General features: G+C 48.7%; 1 protein-coding gene across 1 annotated transcript in view; it reads left to right on the plus strand.

Moving 5' to 3' along the window:
- The window catches only part of Acad10 (acyl-CoA dehydrogenase family member 10), a 39,269-nt gene that overhangs the window by 9,354 nt on the left and 8,948 nt on the right, over positions 1-20,967 (plus strand). The window contains exons 5-16 of the mRNA XM_028765894.1: positions 1,024-1,182; positions 2,304-2,463; positions 3,638-3,779; positions 6,519-6,587; positions 9,642-9,823; positions 11,671-11,821; positions 14,236-14,381; positions 16,651-16,824; positions 17,656-18,056; positions 19,780-19,920; positions 20,325-20,462; positions 20,569-20,659. Of these exons, the coding sequence (XP_028621727.1) occupies positions 1,024-1,182; positions 2,304-2,463; positions 3,638-3,779; positions 6,519-6,587; positions 9,642-9,823; positions 11,671-11,821; positions 14,236-14,381; positions 16,651-16,824; positions 17,656-18,056; positions 19,780-19,920; positions 20,325-20,462; positions 20,569-20,659 (1,954 nt within the window). The remainder of the gene's footprint in view (positions 1-1,023; positions 1,183-2,303; positions 2,464-3,637; positions 3,780-6,518; positions 6,588-9,641; positions 9,824-11,670; positions 11,822-14,235; positions 14,382-16,650; positions 16,825-17,655; positions 18,057-19,779; positions 19,921-20,324; positions 20,463-20,568; positions 20,660-20,967) is intronic.

Below are 20,967 nucleotides of genomic sequence, written 5' to 3' on the forward strand. Positions count from 1 at the left end.
TTATTTTATTTTATTTTATTTTATTTTATTTTATTTTATTTTATTTTTAAAAAACAGGGTATAATATAGCCCTGGCAACCTGGAACTTGCTGTGTATACCATGCTGGCCTGGAACTCACAAAGGTCCACCTGCCTTCCAAATACTGGGACTAAAGGCATGCGCTACCACATCCAGCAAAATGGCCCTTAAAACATAATTGAGCTCAGTGCTGGAGAGATGGCCCAGAGGTTAAACGCATTAGCTGCTCTTCCAGAGATCCTGAGTTCAATTCCCTACAACCACATGGTGGCTCATAACCATCTGTAATGGGATCTGATTCTCTCTTCTGGTATGCATTAAGACAGAGTTCTTGGGCTGGAGAGATGGTTCAGCAGTTAAGAGCACTGACTACTCTTACAGCGTAAGAGTTCTGAGTTACAGAGTAAGGTCCTGAGTTCAATCCCAGCAACCACATGGTGGCTCACAACCATCTGTAATGGGTCCAATGCCCTCTTCTGGTGTGTCTGAAGAGAGTGACAGTGTACTTCTATACATAAAATAAATAAATAATTCTAAAAATAGGAGAACTTGTATACATAAAATATATAAATAAATCTTTTGGAAAAAAAAACCATAATTGTGCCTATGGCCAAGTATTGCTGAGGTGGAGACCCCTTTATGCTGCACACTCAAACCCTCACCTACACTCCCACGTCTCATGTAGATTCTGACTCCACTGTTTGTCTGAGGCTAATTCAAGACCAGTGCCATCCCATAATACCTCACGACCTGAGTCCTACCCACCATTCCCACAGCATGACGGGCGTTTGTGAGGTGTCTAGCTCCTTTCCTTGTGGTTGACACTGAGTGTGGGCCCCTAGGTTGTATCCCAAAATTTTCTAATCCCTCATTTTAAGAAGGCAACATCATTTTACATAACTCTCCCTGTTACAGGAAATAACTCCACACCATCTTCTTTCTTTCAAAACCTGTGCCAGTGTGCTTGCGGGAGCTGCCCCTGTAGAGCCACCCTCTCTCTCTAGGTGGTGGAGTCCTGCCTGGAAGGCATCTGTAAGCCAGATCCCAGGATATTCCAGCTGTGCCTGCAGCGGCTGAGCCTGCAGCCCTCGGAGGCTGTTTTTCTTGATGATCTGGGACCAAATCTAAAAGCAGCTGCCAGCCTGGGCATTCACACCATTAAGGTAATCCTGACTGTGTCCTGAGCCTCTTCCTAGTTAACCCAAGTATGTCCATATTATCTTTACTTGTTTGTGCCTGTAGCTTTCTTTGGTGACTCTCTGGGCATAGTCCCTCTGCTTCTGACTAACTATGAGATCTGTAATGAGCCACTCATAGCTGCAGTGGGAAGGAGGCGGCATGGGGAAAGTGGGTTTTGACTGTCACAGACAAAGCAATCCCTTTCTAGATGGAGGGGCCAGGAGCCCCAGGCTACATGGATCACTGTAGGTCCTGCAGGGATGCATGCCAGCTGCAGGAGGTGGGGGTCCCGAGGCAGGGTTGTTCGAAAACACTTTCTCTGCTAAACTCACAGGCCACAGAGCCAGCTTAGCCTTCTGCCCTCTGTAAAGTATGGCATGGGCTTTGTTTTTTGTTCGTTTGTTACAGATAGAGACTCTATGTATCCCAGGCTGGCCTGGAACTCACTCTGTAGACCAGGCTAGCCTCGAACTCTCGAACTCAGAAATCCACCTGCCTCTGCCTCCCAAGTGCTGGGATTAAAGGCATGCGCCACCACCGCCCGGCAATGGCATGGGCTTTTTGTTGTTGTTGTTGTTGTTCGTTTGTTACAGACAGAGACTCTATGTATCCCAGGCTGGCCTGGAACTCTGGATCGGCCATCTGTATCTTCCCAGACTGTAGGGTGTGTCACCATTCTGGCCTCTTGACAGCCTGTCTGTGGTACTCTTCTGTGAAGGCGAGGCTCAGGATTAGATGGAAGAGGAAAGTCGTGCTTCCTCTGAGCTGAGAGAAGCTCCCGTGGCCATGGTCTGAGAACTGACCTCGGACTTCTGGGCTGGTCCCTCTAAGGCGGCAGTGGTTCTCAACCTGTGGGTCACATCCCCTCTGGGAAGTATAGCAGATATCTGTATATCCGATATTTATATTATGTTCATAACAGTAGCAAAACTATAGCTCTGAAGTAACTTCATGGTCGGGGGTCACCACAACATGAGGAACTGCAGTAAAGGGTCGCAGCATGAGAGAGTTGTGAACCACTGGGCTCAGATGTGTCCCTCATGGAAAAAGGCAGGGTGAGGGCCAGGCTGATGGGCACAAGTTTTTTTTTTTTTCCTAAAACAAGGTTGACAATCCTGAGACGGCAGTGAAGGACCTGGAAGCTCTTCTGGGTTTCCCATTGCACGTGGGTGTTCCAAACACTTGTCCTGTGAGGAAGACCATGGAGATTCCACAAGATGCCTTGGAGAAGTACCTGAAGGGCTTGCTGGGGACCCACTACACCGGTAGGGAAGGTTTCCCGTCTGTAGAACTTTCTCTCCAGCATGGACTGCAGTGTGATTGCCCATTGCCAACCCTGCTGTAATATGCAGATGCTATTACAGAGCATAAGAGCACTGTCTCCCCTCACCCCAGTGCTCCATCTTAGAGTTTTGGGGGGCCAGCCTTTGCCTGAGAATTGCCACTGAGGAGGAGGGATCTTGGAGAGACAGCATGTGCAGTGAGCGATTCTGACTTTTGGAGACAATAGTCTGTTTTGAGACAGTGACTATATGTTTGGCGACTTTAGAGATTGGAAGTCCAGCTCAGTATATAACACTTGCCTGACATGGGCAAAGCCCCGGTTCTTCTGTCCCCAGCACCAGAAAAAGAAATCTCTGCATGATTTACAAAGTGACAAGGGGACTTTTCTTCCAAGATTTTCTTGTTCTCTGCACTCTACCCTCTGAAACAAGCATCTTGGAGCTTCTGAAATCTTTCCTGGTGACAGTCCCGTCCCAAAACTTGGTCCTCTAGAAGACTGTCATTTACAGTTCCACACTGTGCTATTTGCTAGCCATAGGTGTCTTGGCAGCACACTCACAGAGCTGAAGGTTCCTCTCGACCAGGCCTCTCTCCTGTCAAGTGGAACACATCTTACTCTTTAACTGAGGGTTAATGAGGTCTGCCTCTCCCAGGAGCCACAGAACTTAGCCCAGAGACTGGGAAAGTATGTCTTGTGTTGGTAGCTTTGGCTCTGCCTGGCTCCTGTCGGCTGGCATGCCAGGGCCGATCATGGTTCAGTGGGGCACGGGTGAGGGCAGACACAGGCACATTTGATCTCAGGCATAGGACATCCCATGGGGCCAGAGGTGCTGCCACGACTGTTAGGACTGAGAAGCAGAAGCCATGAGCTTGTGTTCACAGGGTCAGCAGGGAGATGCACACTCAGACAGAGAGAGAAGGTGACCGCTGTGTTAAGAAAGTGCCCTTTGAGGCTGTAACCACATGGGGGTCTGAGTATATATGCCTGGACCCAGTTGTACCTGGCGGGAGGAGGATGGTGTCTCTTGCTCAGGATCTTTCAGGAGGACATCATGCATCCCAGAGGCACACCCCCCTGGAAAGAAGGGCTACCCATGTGTCCAGATCACGGAGGAACCTGCTCCCTTCTGAGCGCTCTTCCTGTCAAACTTGCAGGCCCCATGGAGCTCCTTCAGTTTGATCACGGACAGTCAAACCCAACATACTACATCAGGCTGCCGGACCGTCAGCTGGTCCTGAGGAAGAAACCCCCGGGGAGCCTCCTTCCCTCTGCCCATGCCATAGAAAGGGAGTTCAGGTAAGTTTCTGGGGGGGTCCGGAGGGTGTTTGTCTAGCTGATGTCCCCAGCACATAAGCGCCATACTAACTGTCAAGTCAGCTTCTGTGGGACCGCCCTGAACCCTTCTTTAAAAAATAAGATTTTATATTTAATTATATGTGTGTGTGTGTGTGTGTGTGTGTGTGTATGCGTGTGTGCATGTATGTGTGTGTGTGCGCACATGCACATGAGTGTGGGTGACCATGGAGGGTAAAAGAGGATGTTTGGTCCCCTTGGTCTGGAGTTACAGGCTGTTGTGAACTGTCGTGTGGGTGTCGGGAGCGGTACACATTCTTCTTATTTTATGTGTATTAATATTTTGCCCGCATGTATGTATGTACATTTATCAGATGTCCATGGAAGTTAGGTGTTGGCTCCCCTGGAACTGGAGTTACAGATAGTTGTGAGCCACCCTGTGGGTGCTGGGAACTAACTTCAGGTCCTCTGCAAAAGCAACCAGTGCTCTTAACTACTGAGCCATGTCTTCAGCCTCTCGCAAACACAGCTTGTTTTCTGAAACACGGTCTCATTATTTAGTTCTGACTGACTGGCTGTATAGACCAGGCTGCCCCTGCCTCTAAGTGCCAGGACTAAAGGCATGCACCACTATGCCCTGCTGCCCTCAAGTTTTTAAAGCTGTAATTATCAGTCTCCAGCTGATGAAAACATGTTACCTACTTTTGTTATGGTTTTGGTTTGTCTAGACTGCTCTCTAGTTCCCAGACTCAAATGATCCTCCTGCTTCAGCCTCCCAGGTACCCAAGTTTTTGTTTATCCTGCACCCCTCCCCTTTTTGAGACAGTTTCACAGAGTCTGTGCTAGCCTCAAACACACCCAAGGAAGACCGTGGACTCCCGGTTCTCTCCCTTGAGCCTCACCAGTGGGATTGGAAGTCACTCCTGCTCTTTTTACATCAAATTATTTTAAATTAATTTCTATTAATTATTTTAATGCCAGGTGTGCATAAGTGTGTGCATGTTTGTGTGTGTCCATGTGGAGGTTAGAGGTCAACTTTGGGTATGGGTCCTCGATGCCCATTTGATTTTTGACATGATCCTGCCCTGGGATCTGGCTCTCTGACTAGGCTAGACTGACTGGCCAGTCCCAGGGATCCACCTGTCTCTACCTCCTGCCTCTGGGATTACTAGCATGCTACTGTGCTGGGCCTTTAATGTGGTCCCGGGAATTGAACTTGGGGTGCTGAAGATTGTACAGTGGCCATGGTACTGACTGGGCTAACTTCCAGCCCTTTAGAAAAGAGGGATTTTGTTTTGGTTTTTTTTCTGAGGCAGGATGGTTCAGTGGGCAAAGGCACTTGCTGTATAAGCCTAGTGGCCTGAGCTAACTCCCTGAAGTGCACAGGAAGATGGAAGAAGAGTCCCCTGCCCACAGAGCTGTCCTCTGACTCCACATATGAGCCATGATACTTGTGCCTCCACACGGTGCACACACATGTCCTCAATAATAGATTGTTGCAAATGTTCTTAGCGTGCACTCTCTCAGCCATGGTCTCTCCAGCTTGCTCAGGTTAAAGGCCTGAATCTCTGACTTTTTGGCCTCAGCTTCCCTGGTAGCTGGTAGTCCAGACCTGTGCCCCCAGGACAGTTTAAATGTACATAACAGAATTCTAGCTCCAGATCTCTTAAATAGGAGGGGAAAGCCCTTAGAAGCCTGGGCTGGAGTCTCTCCAGGGAGGCTCTTTCTCCTCCTCCTCTTACTGCACTGCAGTGTGTGTGATGGAGAAGAAGTGTGATGTCCTGGCCTCTCTTTCTTGTTTGTCTCACCCGGCATTGGATGCTGGGTTACAGGCACACAGTGTAGTCTTCCTCCCCCTCTCCTTCCTTCCTTCCATCTGCCACACTGGGGATGGAGGCCTGGGCCTGTGTGTGCTAGGTTAGCCTCCTCCCACAGAATACAGCCCACCCCAACATGTTATTCCTAACTTTATTGCATTGTTACGTGTTTGTATGTATGTGTGTGGTATGTGTACATGTGTGTTTGGTGTGCCTGGACATGTGTGCATGTATATGGAGGCCTCCGCCATGCTCCCCCTTTATGAACGTTTTTGTGTACGGGTGTTTTGCCTGACCACGTGTCTGTGTACTAGACACACACAGTACACACAAAGGCCAGAAGAAGGTATTGGAGCTCCTGGAACTGGAGTTTTTGGAAGGTCCTGAGCTGCCAAGTCGGTGCTGGGAACTGAACCTGAGTCCTCTACAAGAACAGACAGTGTCCTCATAGCTGCAGAGCCGTCTGTTGTTTTTCTGAGACAGGGTTTCACTATGAAGCCCTGGCTGTCCTAGAACTCACTCCTGTAGACCAGGCTGGCCTCGAACTCAGAAATCCTCCTGCCTTGGCCTCCCGAGTGCTGGGCTTACACATGTGCCCACTATGTCGTGGCTTCTCTACCTTTATGTTTTGACGTAAAGAGCTTTTGTTGAGCCTGAAGCTGTGCTAGTCAGGGAGTTCAGCAGTCTCCTTGTCTTCACCCTGACCACACCCCATGTCTGGCATTAGCGGCCCTTGGTACCATGCTCAGCTTTCTACATGGGTGCTGGGGAGCTAAGCACAGGTCTTTCTGACTGTGTCACAGACATTTTACCAACGGAACCATTTCCCACCCTGATAATGTACTATCTTTTAAATCAAGAAAGCAATTTGAAGAAAATCTTATCACTTTAGACCACAATGATAAGTTTGTATTTGTCCTGGCAGGATCATGAAAGCCCTTGGGAATGCAGGAGTCCCTGTCCCCACTGTTCTTGACCTCTGTGAAGACTCAAGGTAAAGATCTGTGTATTCTGTCACTTGTCCTCAGGCTACAGGAGACAAAAAGCTCGTTTGCTGACTCAAGAGCTTGTGTCTTAGAGATGAGGGAATCACCTGCAACTGCCTCCCCTGAAGCCCTGACACTGTCACTTAGAGCATGATCACTCCCAGAAGAGCTTCCTCAGCACTCCAAATACATATCCACTTAGCTGGATGTGGCACATTTGTAATTCCAGCACTTGGGAGGCAGAGACGGAAGGCTACATAGAGAGTCGACCACCCACACCAGGTTTCTTTGTGTAACAGAGCCCTGGTTGTCCTGGATTTCACTCTGTAGACCAGGCTGTCCTCAAACTCACAGAGGTCCATGTGCCTCTGCCTCCTGAGTGCTGTATGTTTTTGTTGTTGTCGTTGCTTGGAGACAGGGTTTCTCTGTGTAGCCCTGGCTGTCCCAGAACTCACTCCATAGCCAAACTGGCTTTGAACTCCTGAATGCTGGGATTAAAGGTGTGCCCCACCACTGCCCTGCAAAAGACACTCTCTTTAAGCAAATAACACACACACACACACACACACACACACACACACAGTTGGGGCAGAGGGTGAGGGAGGAAGAAGGAAAGAGAGAGAGAGGGAAGGGGGAGGGTTTTCTAAGTTTCAAGTTGCTTGGTTTTGTTCTTTTTAAAAAGTGTGATCTGAAATGTTTTGTTTCTTGAGATAAGGTCTCTCTTTGTAGCTATAGCTATTCTGAACTTTGTAGACCAGGCCGGCCTTGAACTCACAGGGATCCACCCATTTTCCCTCCTGAGTGTTGTTAACAGAAGTGTCCCACCATGCCCTGCACTACTTTCAAGTGTTTTCAACTGCTGTGGCTTTCCTTCTCTCTCTCGCTTCCCCTAACATCCCCCCTGCCTCTGTGTGTGTGTCTGAGTCTGTCTGTCTCTGAGACAGTTGTATCCAATGGTGACTTTGAACAGCTGATCTCTCTGCTCACACCTCCTGAGTGTTATGGCTAGAGCGTGCAGCACACAGGCTGTCTGGGTGAGAGATGGATCCAGGCTCTGTGCTGAGCCCGCACTGTTCCTTCCTACTAAGCTGTTCTCCTAGCTGAGTCTGCCTTTCTCCTTAATTTTTGATTAAGAAGATTTTCAAGTACCCAGAACAATCGAAAGAAAACACAACACAAAAACATCTATTTACACTTTGGATAAAACTGCTGTTAATATTTGCCACATGTTCATATACATGAAGTAATCTATATGCCCATTCATTTATTAGTTCAATTATTGAGACAGGGTCTTACTATGTAGCCCAGACTGACTCCTAATTCCCGATTCTTCTGCCTCAGCCTCCCCAGTGCTGGAATTATTCCAACTACCTCCCAGGAATGTTATGTGTGTGTTGCATGTTCATGAGTGTTGTGTGCACTCGTATGTGTAAGCATGTGGAGACTACCCTTGAGTGTGGTTCCCCTAGGGCCATCCTGTTTGTTTGACAAAGAGTCCCTCACTGGGACCTGAAGCCCTCTAGGCTAAGCTGGCTTGTCAGAACCCCATCGATCCACCTGTCCACCTATCCAGTGCTTCAGTTGCTAGGGCGACCACATACCTTTTTTTTTTTTTCCTGTGAACTCTGCCGACCAAACTGAGGTCGCCGTGCTTGTGCAGAGAACATTTTACTGACTGAGCCATCTCCTCAGCTCCTCTGAGAATGGCTTCCATGGGTCTGGAGAGATGGCTCAGTGGTTGAGAGCACTTGCCAATCTTGTAGAATACACAGGTTCAATTCCTAGCATCCACATCACAGCTCACGGCTATCACTCCAGTTCCGAGGGGTCCCATGCCTTCCTCTGGCCTCCACAAGCGCCTAGCGCGCACACGCTGCACAGACATGGGGGGGCAAAACACCCACATACATTTAAAAAAAAAAAGTGTTTCAAGTCAGGATAAACATACATAACTGAAGAATTTTTAGAACCACTTTTTAGAGCAGTCAAATACTGTCAGTGCCTATATGTAATGGTACATTAAGTACTCATATTTAACAGTAAGTTAAGTAACCACAAATAAGGAGGGATGTTGATGGCTGCCCAGGACCTCTGTGTATTCATTTTCTCTGTTTTACAACTGGATAAGTTTTACAGATAAAAAGAAGCAATAGGAACCACCTATCACTCCAGCTCCAGATAATTCCACGCCCTGTCTGGCTTCTACTAGCACTTAGTGCCCAGACACAATGCAGGCAAAACACAGAAGATAAAACGAAAGGGAAAAAGACACCAGGGGCTGGAGAGGTGGCTCAGTAGGTAAAAGTGCTTGCTGTACAAGTGTGAGGACCCGAGTTGAAATCCCACATGAAAGCTGAGTGGACTGTGAGAGTACCTGTCACCCCAGCACTCCTGCAGCAAGGTGGGAGGCAGAAACAGGAGAATCCCCAAAGCCTGCAGGCCAGCTAGCTTGCTGCACGCACTCGGAAAGTGAGCTGCTGCCTTAGACAAGGTGGAAGGTGAACCCACCCCCGAGGCTGCCCTCTGACCCCTATACCTGTGCTGTGTGACGTGTGTGCCCTCACCTTTGCTCACACACACTCACACCATGTGGCACAGGCCTGTAATTCCAGCATGCTGGAGGCTGAGGCAGGAGGATCTAGAGTTCAAAGATAACCCGTGGCTATGTAATGAGACCCCGTGTCAAAAGAGCCAAATGAAAGGTGGAAACCTTCAGACAGGCTTCTTAGTAAGTCTCCTGGGCGTGCACAGGCAGTCAAGGGCAGAAGTGAGACTTCAAGCTGCTTCTAGACTCCAGACCTACTCCTCTTTCAGTGATTGGGTTTCATAATGATCACATTTAAACCTCTTCAGTGGTTTCTGCACATGGGCCAAGGACGTGAGGGCCTGCTGGGTGTCTGCACACGTAGGTGGGTGTATAGACAGGTGTTGGGGTCCTCAGTTCTCTGCACAAAGGAGAGGAAAGGGGCTCTGCCCCCTCTCCCAGATTCTCCTCCCAGGAACTGAGAGGTCCCATGGCTGACAGTCCCTGTGGTGCTTACCCCCACCTGTGTCCCTGCCAGCATCATCGGCACCCCCTTCTACCTGATGGAGTACTGCCCGGGTGTCATCTACAAAGACCCCTCCCTGCCAGGCTTGGAGCCCAGCCAGCGGGAAGCCATATACACTGCCATGAACCAAGTCCTGTGCAGAATTCACAGTGTGGACCTGCAGGCCACGGGCCTGGACAGCTTCGGGAAGCAAGGTGGGCAGGGGCAGCCCGTCCTTCACTGACAGTTCCTCTCACAAAGCGAAGCTCTGCTCTTGGGGTCTGGGAGGTTAGGGATGCTGACTCACAACCCTGCCTACGTTCTAAACCCAGGCTAACCATAACTGGTTCTGCTCACCACTCACTTCACCCTTGGATAAGGACATCACAGGCTTAACTGAGGACTCTGTTCTCCTTGGTGCTTTTTGTCAGTACACTGCTTAATCCTTCCTTTCTTTCCAGTACTGATCATAGTATTTAGCATACACTCCTTCTTCCACCTCTTCCTGCTTTTCTTCCTTTTTAAAAAAATTTATTTTACTTTTTAAATTTTATTGAAGCTGGGCGGTGGTGATTTACAACTTTGATCCCAGCACTCAGGAGGCAGAAGCAGATAGATCTCTGAATTTGAGGCCAGCCTGGTCTACAGAGTGAGTTCCAGGATAGCCAAGACTATACAGAAACTCTGTCTTGAAAAACAAACAAACAAACAAATGCGGCTAAGGATGACTTTGAACTCCTGATCCCCCTGCTTCTGCTTCACAAGTGCTGGGTCGTAGGTATGCCACCATGCTTGTCCTTTCCCCATCTAGACAAGGTTCCTCTGTGTAGACAAGGCTCGCCTTGAACTCAGAGATCCACCTACCTCTGCCTCCTGAGTGCTGGGGTTAAAGGCGTGCCCACTGCTGGCTACACTTGGCCTCTATTTTAAAACAAGAAAAAGATTTTTTACTATGTCAGGGGTCTCACTATTGCCAAGCTGGCCTTGAACTTGTCTCAAATGATCTTCCCAGACAACTTTATGTACTTTAATACTATTCATTTATTTATTTTGGATTTTTTTTTTTTAATTTTTTTTATTTATTTTATGTATGTGAGTACACTGTAGCTGTCTTCAGACACACCAGAAGAGGGCATCAGATTCCATTACAGATGGTTGTGAGCCACCATGTGGTTGCTGGGAGTTGAACTCAGGACCTCTGGAAGAGCAGTCAGTGCTCTTAACCGCTGAGCCATCTCTCCAGCCCCTTATTTTGGATTTTTAAGACAACATTTTCTAGGTATCTTTGGCTGTCCCAGAACTCTCTCTATAAACCAGGCTGGCCTTGAACTCAAAGATCTCCCTGCCTCTGCCTCTCGAGTACCAAGGTTAAAAGAGCGTTCTACCATGCCAGGCTCATCCTGGTGTATTTTATCCTCCCTTTATCTCTGAGAGGAGCCTTTTTGTTTGTTTGTTTGTTTGTTTGTTTGTTTGTTTTGTTTTTCGAGACAGGGTTTCTCTGTGTAGCCCTGGCTGTCCTGGAGCTCACTCTGTAGACCAGGCTGGCCTCAAACTCAGAAATCCGCTTGCCTCTGCCTCCCAAGTGCTGGGATTAAAGGCGTGCGCCACCACCGCCCGGCAAGAGGAGCCTTTTAAGAGGAGAAAAGGAAGGCCTAGAAGGGTTAGGCGTGTGCTTGTCATCACAGACATGGAATGTGGCAGAGCTGGATTCCACCTGTGCAGTCGGACCCCATGCTCTTAGCCGGACGCTGTTATTCTTAACCAAGAAGATCCCCAGGCTGTTTGTGAGAAAGCTCAACAAACCCTCAAAGAGGCTCGGGGGTCAGGCTTGAGGCTTCGCTGTGGAGGAATAATGCCTAGACCATGCTGAGGCAGCTGAGACAAAGTAGCTGGTGGCTTCCATGTTGGCAGGAGCATCTCATAGGAATCATCCCTGTCACGGGAACGTGTTCTAGCTCACAGCACTGTTACAGAGCTGCAGATGTTTTCATGGCTCTGGTGAACTTGCCAAGTGTCTAAGTCTATTGGAATAGCATCCCATGTCCTAACCCTCTTCCCTCAGGGGACTATATTCCTCGCCAGGTGCAAACCTGGACCAAGCAGTACAGAGCAGCCGAAACCAGCAGCATCCCAGCAATGGAGAGGCTTATCGAGTGGCTGCCACTCCACCTTCCCAGGCAACAGAGAACCACGGTGGTGCACGGCGACTTCAGGTAGACACAGCTGCTAGGGGGCTGAGCATCTCACGTGGAACCTGATGGGCAGGGGTCGTGCAGGGGAAGAGCAAGCCGGTGGTCTTCATCCGTATTGCAGATGGAAATCATCTCGTAGGAGATGGAGCGTCATCCCTGGCTTCTGCTCACTAAACATCAGTAGCAGCCCCTCTCCCAAGTTGTGACCACAGAAACTTTGTGCAGACATTGTCCCATCTGCCTGTAGGGAGGAGGTGTCCGCTGGGTGGGGGAACACTATTGAGATCAGGTAGAACTACAACAGTCTCACTTCCTGTGGGGTCAGTGTTGGATGGGGTTTCCTGGGGTGTGTGCTGAGTCTAGGGCCCGCCTTCATCAGTGTGCCTTCCATCCTACTAGGTGTCCAGCTGACCTCCCATGGCTGCCCTAGACTCTGTCCTTGTGGCACTTGGGGAACATTTTACCATTTCCTGCTTCCAGCAGCTCCTGCAGGCCTGCCTTTGAGCCACACATGTTATTCAGGCTCTGCCCCTCTTGATAATTTTCTCACCCATCCTTCATGCATTTAACTATGCTCTCCCTAGGCCTCTAGAACTCTACCCTCCCCCACCCCCATGCAACCCTCCCTCTTTGGTGGGGAAGAGTAGCTGAAAGGTGAGCACTGGGCACCACTGTTCCATGGCCTTTGTCTTTGGCACTCCTGAAGTGTCCACAAATGTGACTAAGTACAAGAGCATGCAGGAGACACCTAGCAGTGGTCTAAAGGCCTCTGAGCTGTGGGGAAGCTCATGACACAGTTGGAAAAGCTCCCCTTAGAAGTAACATTTGCCATCAAAGACAGTTCCATCTGCCGCTACATGGCAGAAGGGCATCTTGATGGAGGCAAGAGTCTAAAACTGCTGGATTTGAAAACCTACAGCCATTAAAGCAGGCAAAGGAAGTCTCCCATAACCACCCATTCCCTTCCGGTACTGCCTCACACCTTTGGCCAGGATGACAGCACGCAGGTGCTTGTAGCCCATGATGAGCTATGTTTGGTGGTGTGTTGGTGTCCTACCTAGCAGGTAAAATATGCTGATTGGCTCTATTTGAGTCAACCTAAATAAATCTCAAGAGGCTCATGGAGAGGAGAAAAGATTCAGTTCCCAAAGGATAAGTACATGTTATATTTATGCAGGTCTACCAAGGAGTAAGAGAATACCATCTGTGGTTTCTAAGTGCACACATAGCTAAAAGAGACAGAAAAAAACCATGAGACAAATGCCCACCACGTACAAGGAAGGTGAGGAGGGAGGGTGGAGGCCGTTAGCTGAACCTGAACCATTTGTGTGTTAGAGATTCGAAGGAAAGCCAGCAACACAGCACATGTGACTTGTCTCAGAAGACGGCACATGGTCTGTGTGTCATTCCTATATTTTATTGCATGTTTGGTTATTTTTCTTTTTATGATTAATTTTACTTTTGATTATATGTATATTTGTGAGCACAGATACCCATGGAAGTCAGAAGGGAGTTAGGTCCTGGACTGGTGGTTGTAAGGCAAATTCAGCCCTGTGCTGGGACCCACACTCAGGACTTCTCCAAGAGCTGCACATGCTCTGAAGCACTGCGCTCCCTCTCCAGCCCCTCCCATTTATTTTAAATCGAGCTACACTAGTGTCCAGTCAGGGATCAAAGGACTCAGAGGCCATTGAAGAATTTAGAAAGGAGTGCAGTGTGGCTCAGAGGCCACAGAATAGATCGGAACTACAATGGGGTTCCTAACCAGCTGGCTCTGCCTGGGCCAGCATGCTTTGCCGTAGCTTACTGCCTAAGAAACTTCGCCAAAGCCTAAGCTTACTGCCTAAGAAACTTAGCTGACAGCTGGGACAGACCAGCATGTTTCCACCAGGGTGGCTCTCTGGCTGAGGCTATAGTCATCTGCAGGCTTGCTCTGCCCACAGCTGGGCTCTTTAGGCCATTTTCTGTGGTTTTGTGGTTTCCCAGCATGGTAGCCCCAGGGTAACAGGATGTACCTGGTGGCTCGGGTCTTGAGAGGAGCATGTACTAAAGAAGCTATATTTTTTCCCATGACCTCCTCCACCCCAGAAGTCCCTCAGCATCACTTGACATTTATTAGAAGCCAGGTACTTCATGGAGTGAAGAATTGTCAAGTGTGTCAAAAAAAAAGTCCACAGGCCTGCTTTAGGGACATCACAGAGAGGATATGGATCCCATGTGGCCCTTGACTTTCCTCAGTAGGGGAGCTGGGAGAATAACCAGCTAAGCTCATCCCATGCCCTGCTGATGCTTTTGACTGGGTGAGGCCAGCTGGAAGCCAGAGGACTTGAGAGCCCTAGAGGTTGGCCTTGTTACAGCAGACATGATGGTGGAGGCTGCACCTGGAAGGGCAAATAGTGTCCCCAGCTGTCTCCATTCCTTCTGTGGTTTCTCAGGCTGGATAACCTGATATTCCATCCTGAAAAGGCGGAAGTGCTTGCTGTCCTGGACTGGGAACTTTCCACCTTAGGAGACCCCTTTGCTGACGTGGCCTACAGCTGCCTGGCTCACTACCTGCCGTCCAGCTTTCCCATGCTGAGAGGTAGGAGCCAGTTCCACAGCAAGCACGGGCATGCACTGGCTGATGTGACTGGGCTGGGGCTCGAAAGTGAGGTCCAGGTGGTTCAAGTAATATTGTCCCTGGAATGTGGGGGTAAGAATCGGACGTATCTCCTTTCGTTTATTCTGCATTCTTCCTGTTCCTCTTGCACTGTGAATGCCAGCTGACACTCTAGCATCACGCTGAGGCGTCAGCTTGCATTTTACCATAGGTTCTGGACAAGCTCTTGCCGATCTTTCCAGGCTTCCCTTGTGCCTTCCATTCCATTTGTACATCTTTGTCTTTTGTTTCTGTTGTTTCTGGGTTGTTTGTTGTGAGATAGGCTCTCATGGCTGGCTCTCGATGTAGCTGAGGCTGGCTTCAAACTCCTGGTCCTCCTGCCTCTGCTTCCTGGGTGCTGGGATTTCAGGCATAATATAGTCTATTATTGAAACAAAACATGACCATGTAATTTTTATGATATCATTATTCCACTTAGTTGTATACTTTGCTTCGGTCTGGTTTGGGATGACGGTGGGGTGTGTGTGTTGTGGTGGTTGTCTCCACGTAGCCTTGCATGTCCTAGAAATCACTCTGTAGACCAGGCTAGCCTCACACTTATAGAGATAAACCTGCTTCAGCCTCCCAAGTGCTGGGATAGAAGGAATGCTTCAAAACATGTCCAGTTGTTTTGTTTTTAAGACCTATTTTTAATTGTGTGCATATGTGGGCAGTGTGTACACTGGTAGTTTCCATACATTTGAGGGGCAGGCATCGAACTCTCCCTGAACATGGGTTATAGGCAGCTGCCTGACATAGGTGCTGAGAACCTACCTCTGGTCCACTGTAAGAGCAGCAAGCACCCTTAGTCACTGGGCCATCTCTGTAGCTCTTTATTGTTTTTCTATACAGGGTCTCACTGTGTAGTCCTGTGACTGTATCAGAACTTGCTTGTGGCCCAGGCTGGCCTTAAACTCCAATGATCTTCCTACCTCTGCCTCAGAGTGCTGGGATCTCAGATCTGTGCTGCCACGCCCAGTCTAGGTGTATAGTTTGGATAGGTGCTCATTACATATTTCATTTTTTTTAAAAAAGATTTATTTAGCCAGGCGGTGGTGGCGCACGCCTTTAATCCCAGCACTTGGGAGGCAGAGGCAGGCGGATTTCTGAGTTCGAGGCCAGCCTGGTCTACAGAGTGAGTTCCAGGACAGCCAGGGCTACACAGAGAAACCCTGTCTCGAAAAACAAAACAAAAAAAAAAGATTTATTTATTTACCTACATATGAGTAAACTGTAATTATCTCAGCCACACCAGAAGAGGTCATCAGATCCCATTACAGATGGTTGGGAGCCACCATGTGGTTGCTGGGAATTGAACTCAGGACCTCTGGAAGAGGAATCAGTGCTCTTAACCCCTGTGCCATCTCCCCAGCCCTAAATATTTTTTTGATGACTTAATTTGCAGTGACAACTTTTATCACATAAATGTAATATAGGACATTTATTTCTTTTTTAAAAAAACCTTCATTCATTATTCTTTCTTAAAGATTTATTTATTTATTGTGTATACAATAGTCTCCCTGCTTGTACACCTGCACACCAGAAGAGGACACCAGATCCCATTACAGATGGTTGTGAGCCATCATGTGGTTGCTGGAAATTGAACTCAGGTTAAGAGCACTGACTGCTGTTAACCTCAGAGCCATTTTTCCAGCTCTTGATTTATTTCTTATTTAGATATTTTCTTTGTTCAGGCTTCTAGTCAGGTGCCACATGTCACGGTGCAAGCAAATCAGTGAACTTGCTGTCCTGTCATCTTTATCTGCTTCATACTACAGTGAGATCGTTCTTCTGATGCCTGGGTGTGTCTATGTGTGTCTGTACACCCGTGTCTGGGCGTCTCTGTGAGCGTGAGCCAGGCATCACTCCAGGGCCTGGCACATGCTAGGCAAGTGCTGTGGCCCTGAGCTCTAACACCAGCTCCTCTGGGACTGCTTCTGATCAAATGACCAGTTGAGGATGGCTCAACTGGGAGCTGTGGTCCAGGGGGAATCCTTTGTTGACTGTTAATTTGGTCTGAAACCTTGAGGGAATGATCTGTAAGTCGCTTACCTCAGGCCAGTGGCAAAAGCAAGGAGCCACAGGACTCACAAGCTGCCTCATAGCAGTGAAAGTTGTTCAGGAGCATTGTGGCCTTCAGAATGTCAGGGTCACTACTGATAGGGGAATGAAGGTACCAATCTCTCTGGGACAGCTCTGTCTCTCTTCTCAGGGTTCAGGGGCCAGGATGTGACAAAGCTGGGCATCCCCACCGTGGAGGAGTACTTCAGGACATACTGTCTTCACATGGGCATCCCACCCATAGACAACTGGAACTTCTACATGGCTTTCTCCTTCTTCCGAGTGGCTGCAATCCTACAGGGAGTCTACAAGCGGTCACTCACCGGTAAGCTTTGGCCTCATGGACACAGAGGCTTTGAGGAGATGGTTTGGCCAGATGCTATAAGGCTCAAATTATTTTCCCATCATCATGAAAGTGTGTGTGTGTAGAGCCAGCAGTGGTGACACACAGTTGGAAAGTGGGGGTTCAAGGACAGAGTTCAAGAGCATCCTCATCTGTTTCTGGGCAGCTCCAGGAAGCTGTGGCAGGGGTGGGGTACAGAGAGAGGAAAATGCCAGCATGCTCATGACATTGGCATTATTACCCAGAGAAAATGGTGACAAGAAACTGGGCCTGTCGTTTTCTCCCCAGGGCTGACCATGTAGAATCTTACTCTTTCCTGGTACTGCAGTAGTGATTTGGAGTGTCACTAATTAAACCAGCCTCTTCTTGTACTGTTTGGTTTTACTTGGTTGATTGGATTTTCTAGAAAGGGTTTCTCTGTGTAGTACTGGCTGTCCTAGAACTTGCTCTGTCCCAGCCTGGCCTCAAACTCAGAGATCTGCCTGCCACCATCTCCTAAATGCTAGGATTACTGGTGTGCACCATCTGAAATTAGTTTCTTGAGGAAAACAAAGGCCAAGTAGCAGTGGACATCCAACCTCCAGTTTCTGGTTCTCAGGCCACTGACATACCACCCTGTCCAGACTCAGTTTCCCTGTCCACCATGTTCAGATTCAGATCTTAGTGTGCTGCCTGCGAGTTCAGGGCCCTGGCCCTGGTATGAACCTGTGTTCAGACAGTGGCAGTGTCTGCCCTGAGAGTGTCAGCCATGTCACTGACTCACACATCATCAGGGTGGTGATGGGTAATCAGTTCTCCCTCCATTTTCCACAGGACAGGCAAGCTCAGCAACAGCCGAACAAAGTGGAAAGCTCACCGAGTCCATGGCTGAGCTGGCCTGGGATTTTGCCATCAAAGAAGGGTTCCGGGTTTTCAAAGAGATGCCAGCCACCCAAACACTGACGAGATCCTACCATGCATGGGCTGGGCCGAGGTCCCCGAGGACTCCCACGGGTGTGAGGAGTCACAGCACTATAGCAGCTGCTTCTCCTTCTGAGGAGGCAAAGGGAGGCCTGATCATCTCTCCAGAGGGCCTGCCTCCCTGGGTCAGAAAGTTGTATGACCAGCTGTTGCAGTTTATAGAACAGAAGGTGTACCCCCTGGAGCCAGAGCTGCAGAGACACCAGGCCTCAGCCGACAGGTGGAGCCCTTCCCCTCTGATAGAAGACCTCAAGGTAAGCTAGCCTGTCCTGTCAGTGTGGCAGACCCTAGCTATTGAGGCCAGAGGCAAGGAGGCTGAGTGGAATCCTCTTGGTTTCCTGTCACTAGAGAGAGGCAGTTTCTGGTTATTCAGGTTTCATCCTGTCACGGTGTGTGTGTGTGTGTGTTTGTGTGTTTGGCTGGGATGAGAAAAGAGAGTGGTAAGCTGGGAGTAGTTCTTCTCCTGTTATCCACATACTTAGGAGGTAGAGGCAGGACGATAAAAAGTTCAAGCCAACCTCAACTACTTGAGACCCCATCTTAAAATTGAGTAATATGACCTGTGGCTCGGAGAGACTCTTCGGGTCAGATGGGCGTCTGTCACACAGATTTGAGAAACAAGCCACATTAGAGGAATTATATAGCCAAAATGTCTTCCTAGCAATCGTATCAGAAGCTGAGAGCTGCGTGTTTATAAAGTGTCCTCTCACCCTGCTGATAAGTTCTCTCACTGTTCTCACAACAACTTCAGTCTGTGGTGCCCGTGGTCAGTCAGGACAGCACAGTGAGGGAGCCTGGGGAAAGCAGCTCATCTCAGGGTGACAGTCAGAGGCAGAAGGGGACACAGGAACCTATGCCAGAGGCCTTCCTTTCTTCACCTTTTATTCCATATGGTCCTCCAGCCTAGGGGATGGTGCCACCCACATCAGTAGGAAGGTTCGTTGCTTAGTTAATAAACTCTGGAAAGGAGGCTTGCTCAGGGCCTGTTCTCAGAGGTCTTAGGAGCCTCCCAGGAGTTGGCTATGTTCCAATAGGATCCCTGACTGTCACAGCACTAGTGTTAATCCTGATGAGTGAGGCATGGGGGCTGGGATACAGAGACCTGAAATGAGCTCCCCTGGGCCTTGCTAGTTCTCTCTGGTTTATGCCACCCACACCTGCAGGTTTGTGTCCAGCCAGTGGGTCTGCCTTGGCACTGCTTTGGGTATATGCTGTGTCTCTGACTGTACCTTCGTCTCCCTTTGTGTGCCACTGGTCAAGATAAGATTTGTTCTTGGCTGGAGACATGACTCAAGGTTAAGAGAATGTTCTGCTATTATAGAGAACCCAAGTTCAGATCCCAGCACCGACATCAGGAGACTTACCACTGCCTATAACTCTAGGTCCAGACATTCCAATACCACACCTCTCGCCTCCATGGGCCCCTGTGTTCACATTCTTCCACATATACATACTTATATTGAATTTATTTCTTTGATTGATTGATTGATTGAGACAGGGTTTCTTTTTATAACCCTGGCTGTCTTGGAACTTGCTTTGTAGACCAGGTTGGCCTAGAACTCACAGAGATACACCTGCCTCTGCCTCTTGTGTATGAACCACCTCAACCCAGCTTTTGTTTTTGTTTTGTTTAGTTTTTGAGACAGCGTCTCTCTGTGAAGCTCTAGCTGTTCTGAAATTCAACCTGTAGACCAGGATAGCCTTAAACTCAGAAATCCACATGCTTCTGCTTCCCAAGTGCTGAGGTTAAAGATGGGTAATACCACTTCTGGCTGTATATATAACATAAATATACTATATAATAACATATCATATATAATAATATATACTGTATGATATATACATAACATACATATATAATAACACACACATATATATATATAGTGTATGTATACATGTGTATACACACACACACACACACACACACTTTTTTAAAAGTAAGATTCAGTGATTATTGCTCTCCCTTTACCTGGACAGGAAAAAGCCAAAGCTGAAGGACTTTGGAACCTTTTCCTACCGTTGGAGACAGATCCTGAGAAAAAATATGGAGCAGGGCTGACTAATGTTGAATATGCACATCTGTGTGAAGTGATGGGCATGTCTCTGTATGCTTCTGAGGTACAGTCTTCACAGTTCTCTCAGCATGTGAAAATATGTCCTCATCGCCCCCCCCCCCAACATTGCCAGCAGAAACCTCTACATGTGAAAAGTCTATCTCAGGGAGCCACACAGCCAGAATCTCTGACAGGCAAGGCGGGCCGGTACAGGCAGCTGACTAAAGCCTGTATAGGGAATTCACTCAGCAAGGGAGACACTAGGGGTGTGACTTGTAGGGGCTTCTAGCCCCTGGCTTTAGGGTCCTTAAACTCAGAGTGCAATGGTTGAGATTCAACTTTAGTGTGTCTTTTGGGAGAGGAAACGCTTTCCTGAGTTGTCAGAGTGTCAGTGATGTGAAAGGATCCTGCCTCAGCTCTTCCAAGATGCGGAGATGCGAGGGACACCAATGCGTTTCTTCTCCTCAGATATTTAATTGCTCTGCCCCGGATACGGGGAATATGGAGATCCTGGTACGGTATGGCACTGAGGAGCAGAAGGCCCGCTGGCTCCTGCCCCTGCTGGAGGGCAGGATCCGGTCCTGCTTCGCCATGACTGAGCCCCAGGTACCGAGTTCATATGTTTGCCTCTGGCTGGGCGGCAGCTGCCCTCTGCTCCTGCATGATGTAAGTCCCTAGGAACTCTAAACAGAGTGTGGTCTCCTTTGTACAGGTGGCCTCCTCAGATGCCTCTAACATCGAGGCTTCCATCGAAGAGGAAGATGGCGCCTATGTCATAAACGGTCACAAGTGGTGGACCTCAGGTACTTGGCCTGAAGTATGCTTCTCAAATGCTTTAGTCTGTGTGGATGGGCAAGCCTGAGGCCCAGTATGAGCTGCATGGCGGGGATTGGGGGCATTGCTGACGCTTTTGAGGGCAAGATAACCACACCTATGGCTGAATCCCTGCAGGCAGATCTGTAGGAATCTGTTAACTGAATCTTCTTTTTATTCTCCCCCTGCCATTTTGACTGGAAGTCTTCTTGGTGGCTTCCCCTTTCTCTTGAAGTCAGGTGTATTGTGTCTTAGGGGCTTCTAAGTCTCTGTGCTTCAGCTCACAGAGCCCCCATAC

Source organism: Grammomys surdaster, unplaced genomic scaffold (genome assembly GCF_004785775.1).
Source record: "Grammomys surdaster isolate TR1022 unplaced genomic scaffold, NIH_TR_1.0 166, whole genome shotgun sequence".
In the NCBI taxonomy this organism is placed as follows: domain Eukaryota; kingdom Metazoa; phylum Chordata; class Mammalia; order Rodentia; family Muridae; genus Grammomys; species Grammomys surdaster.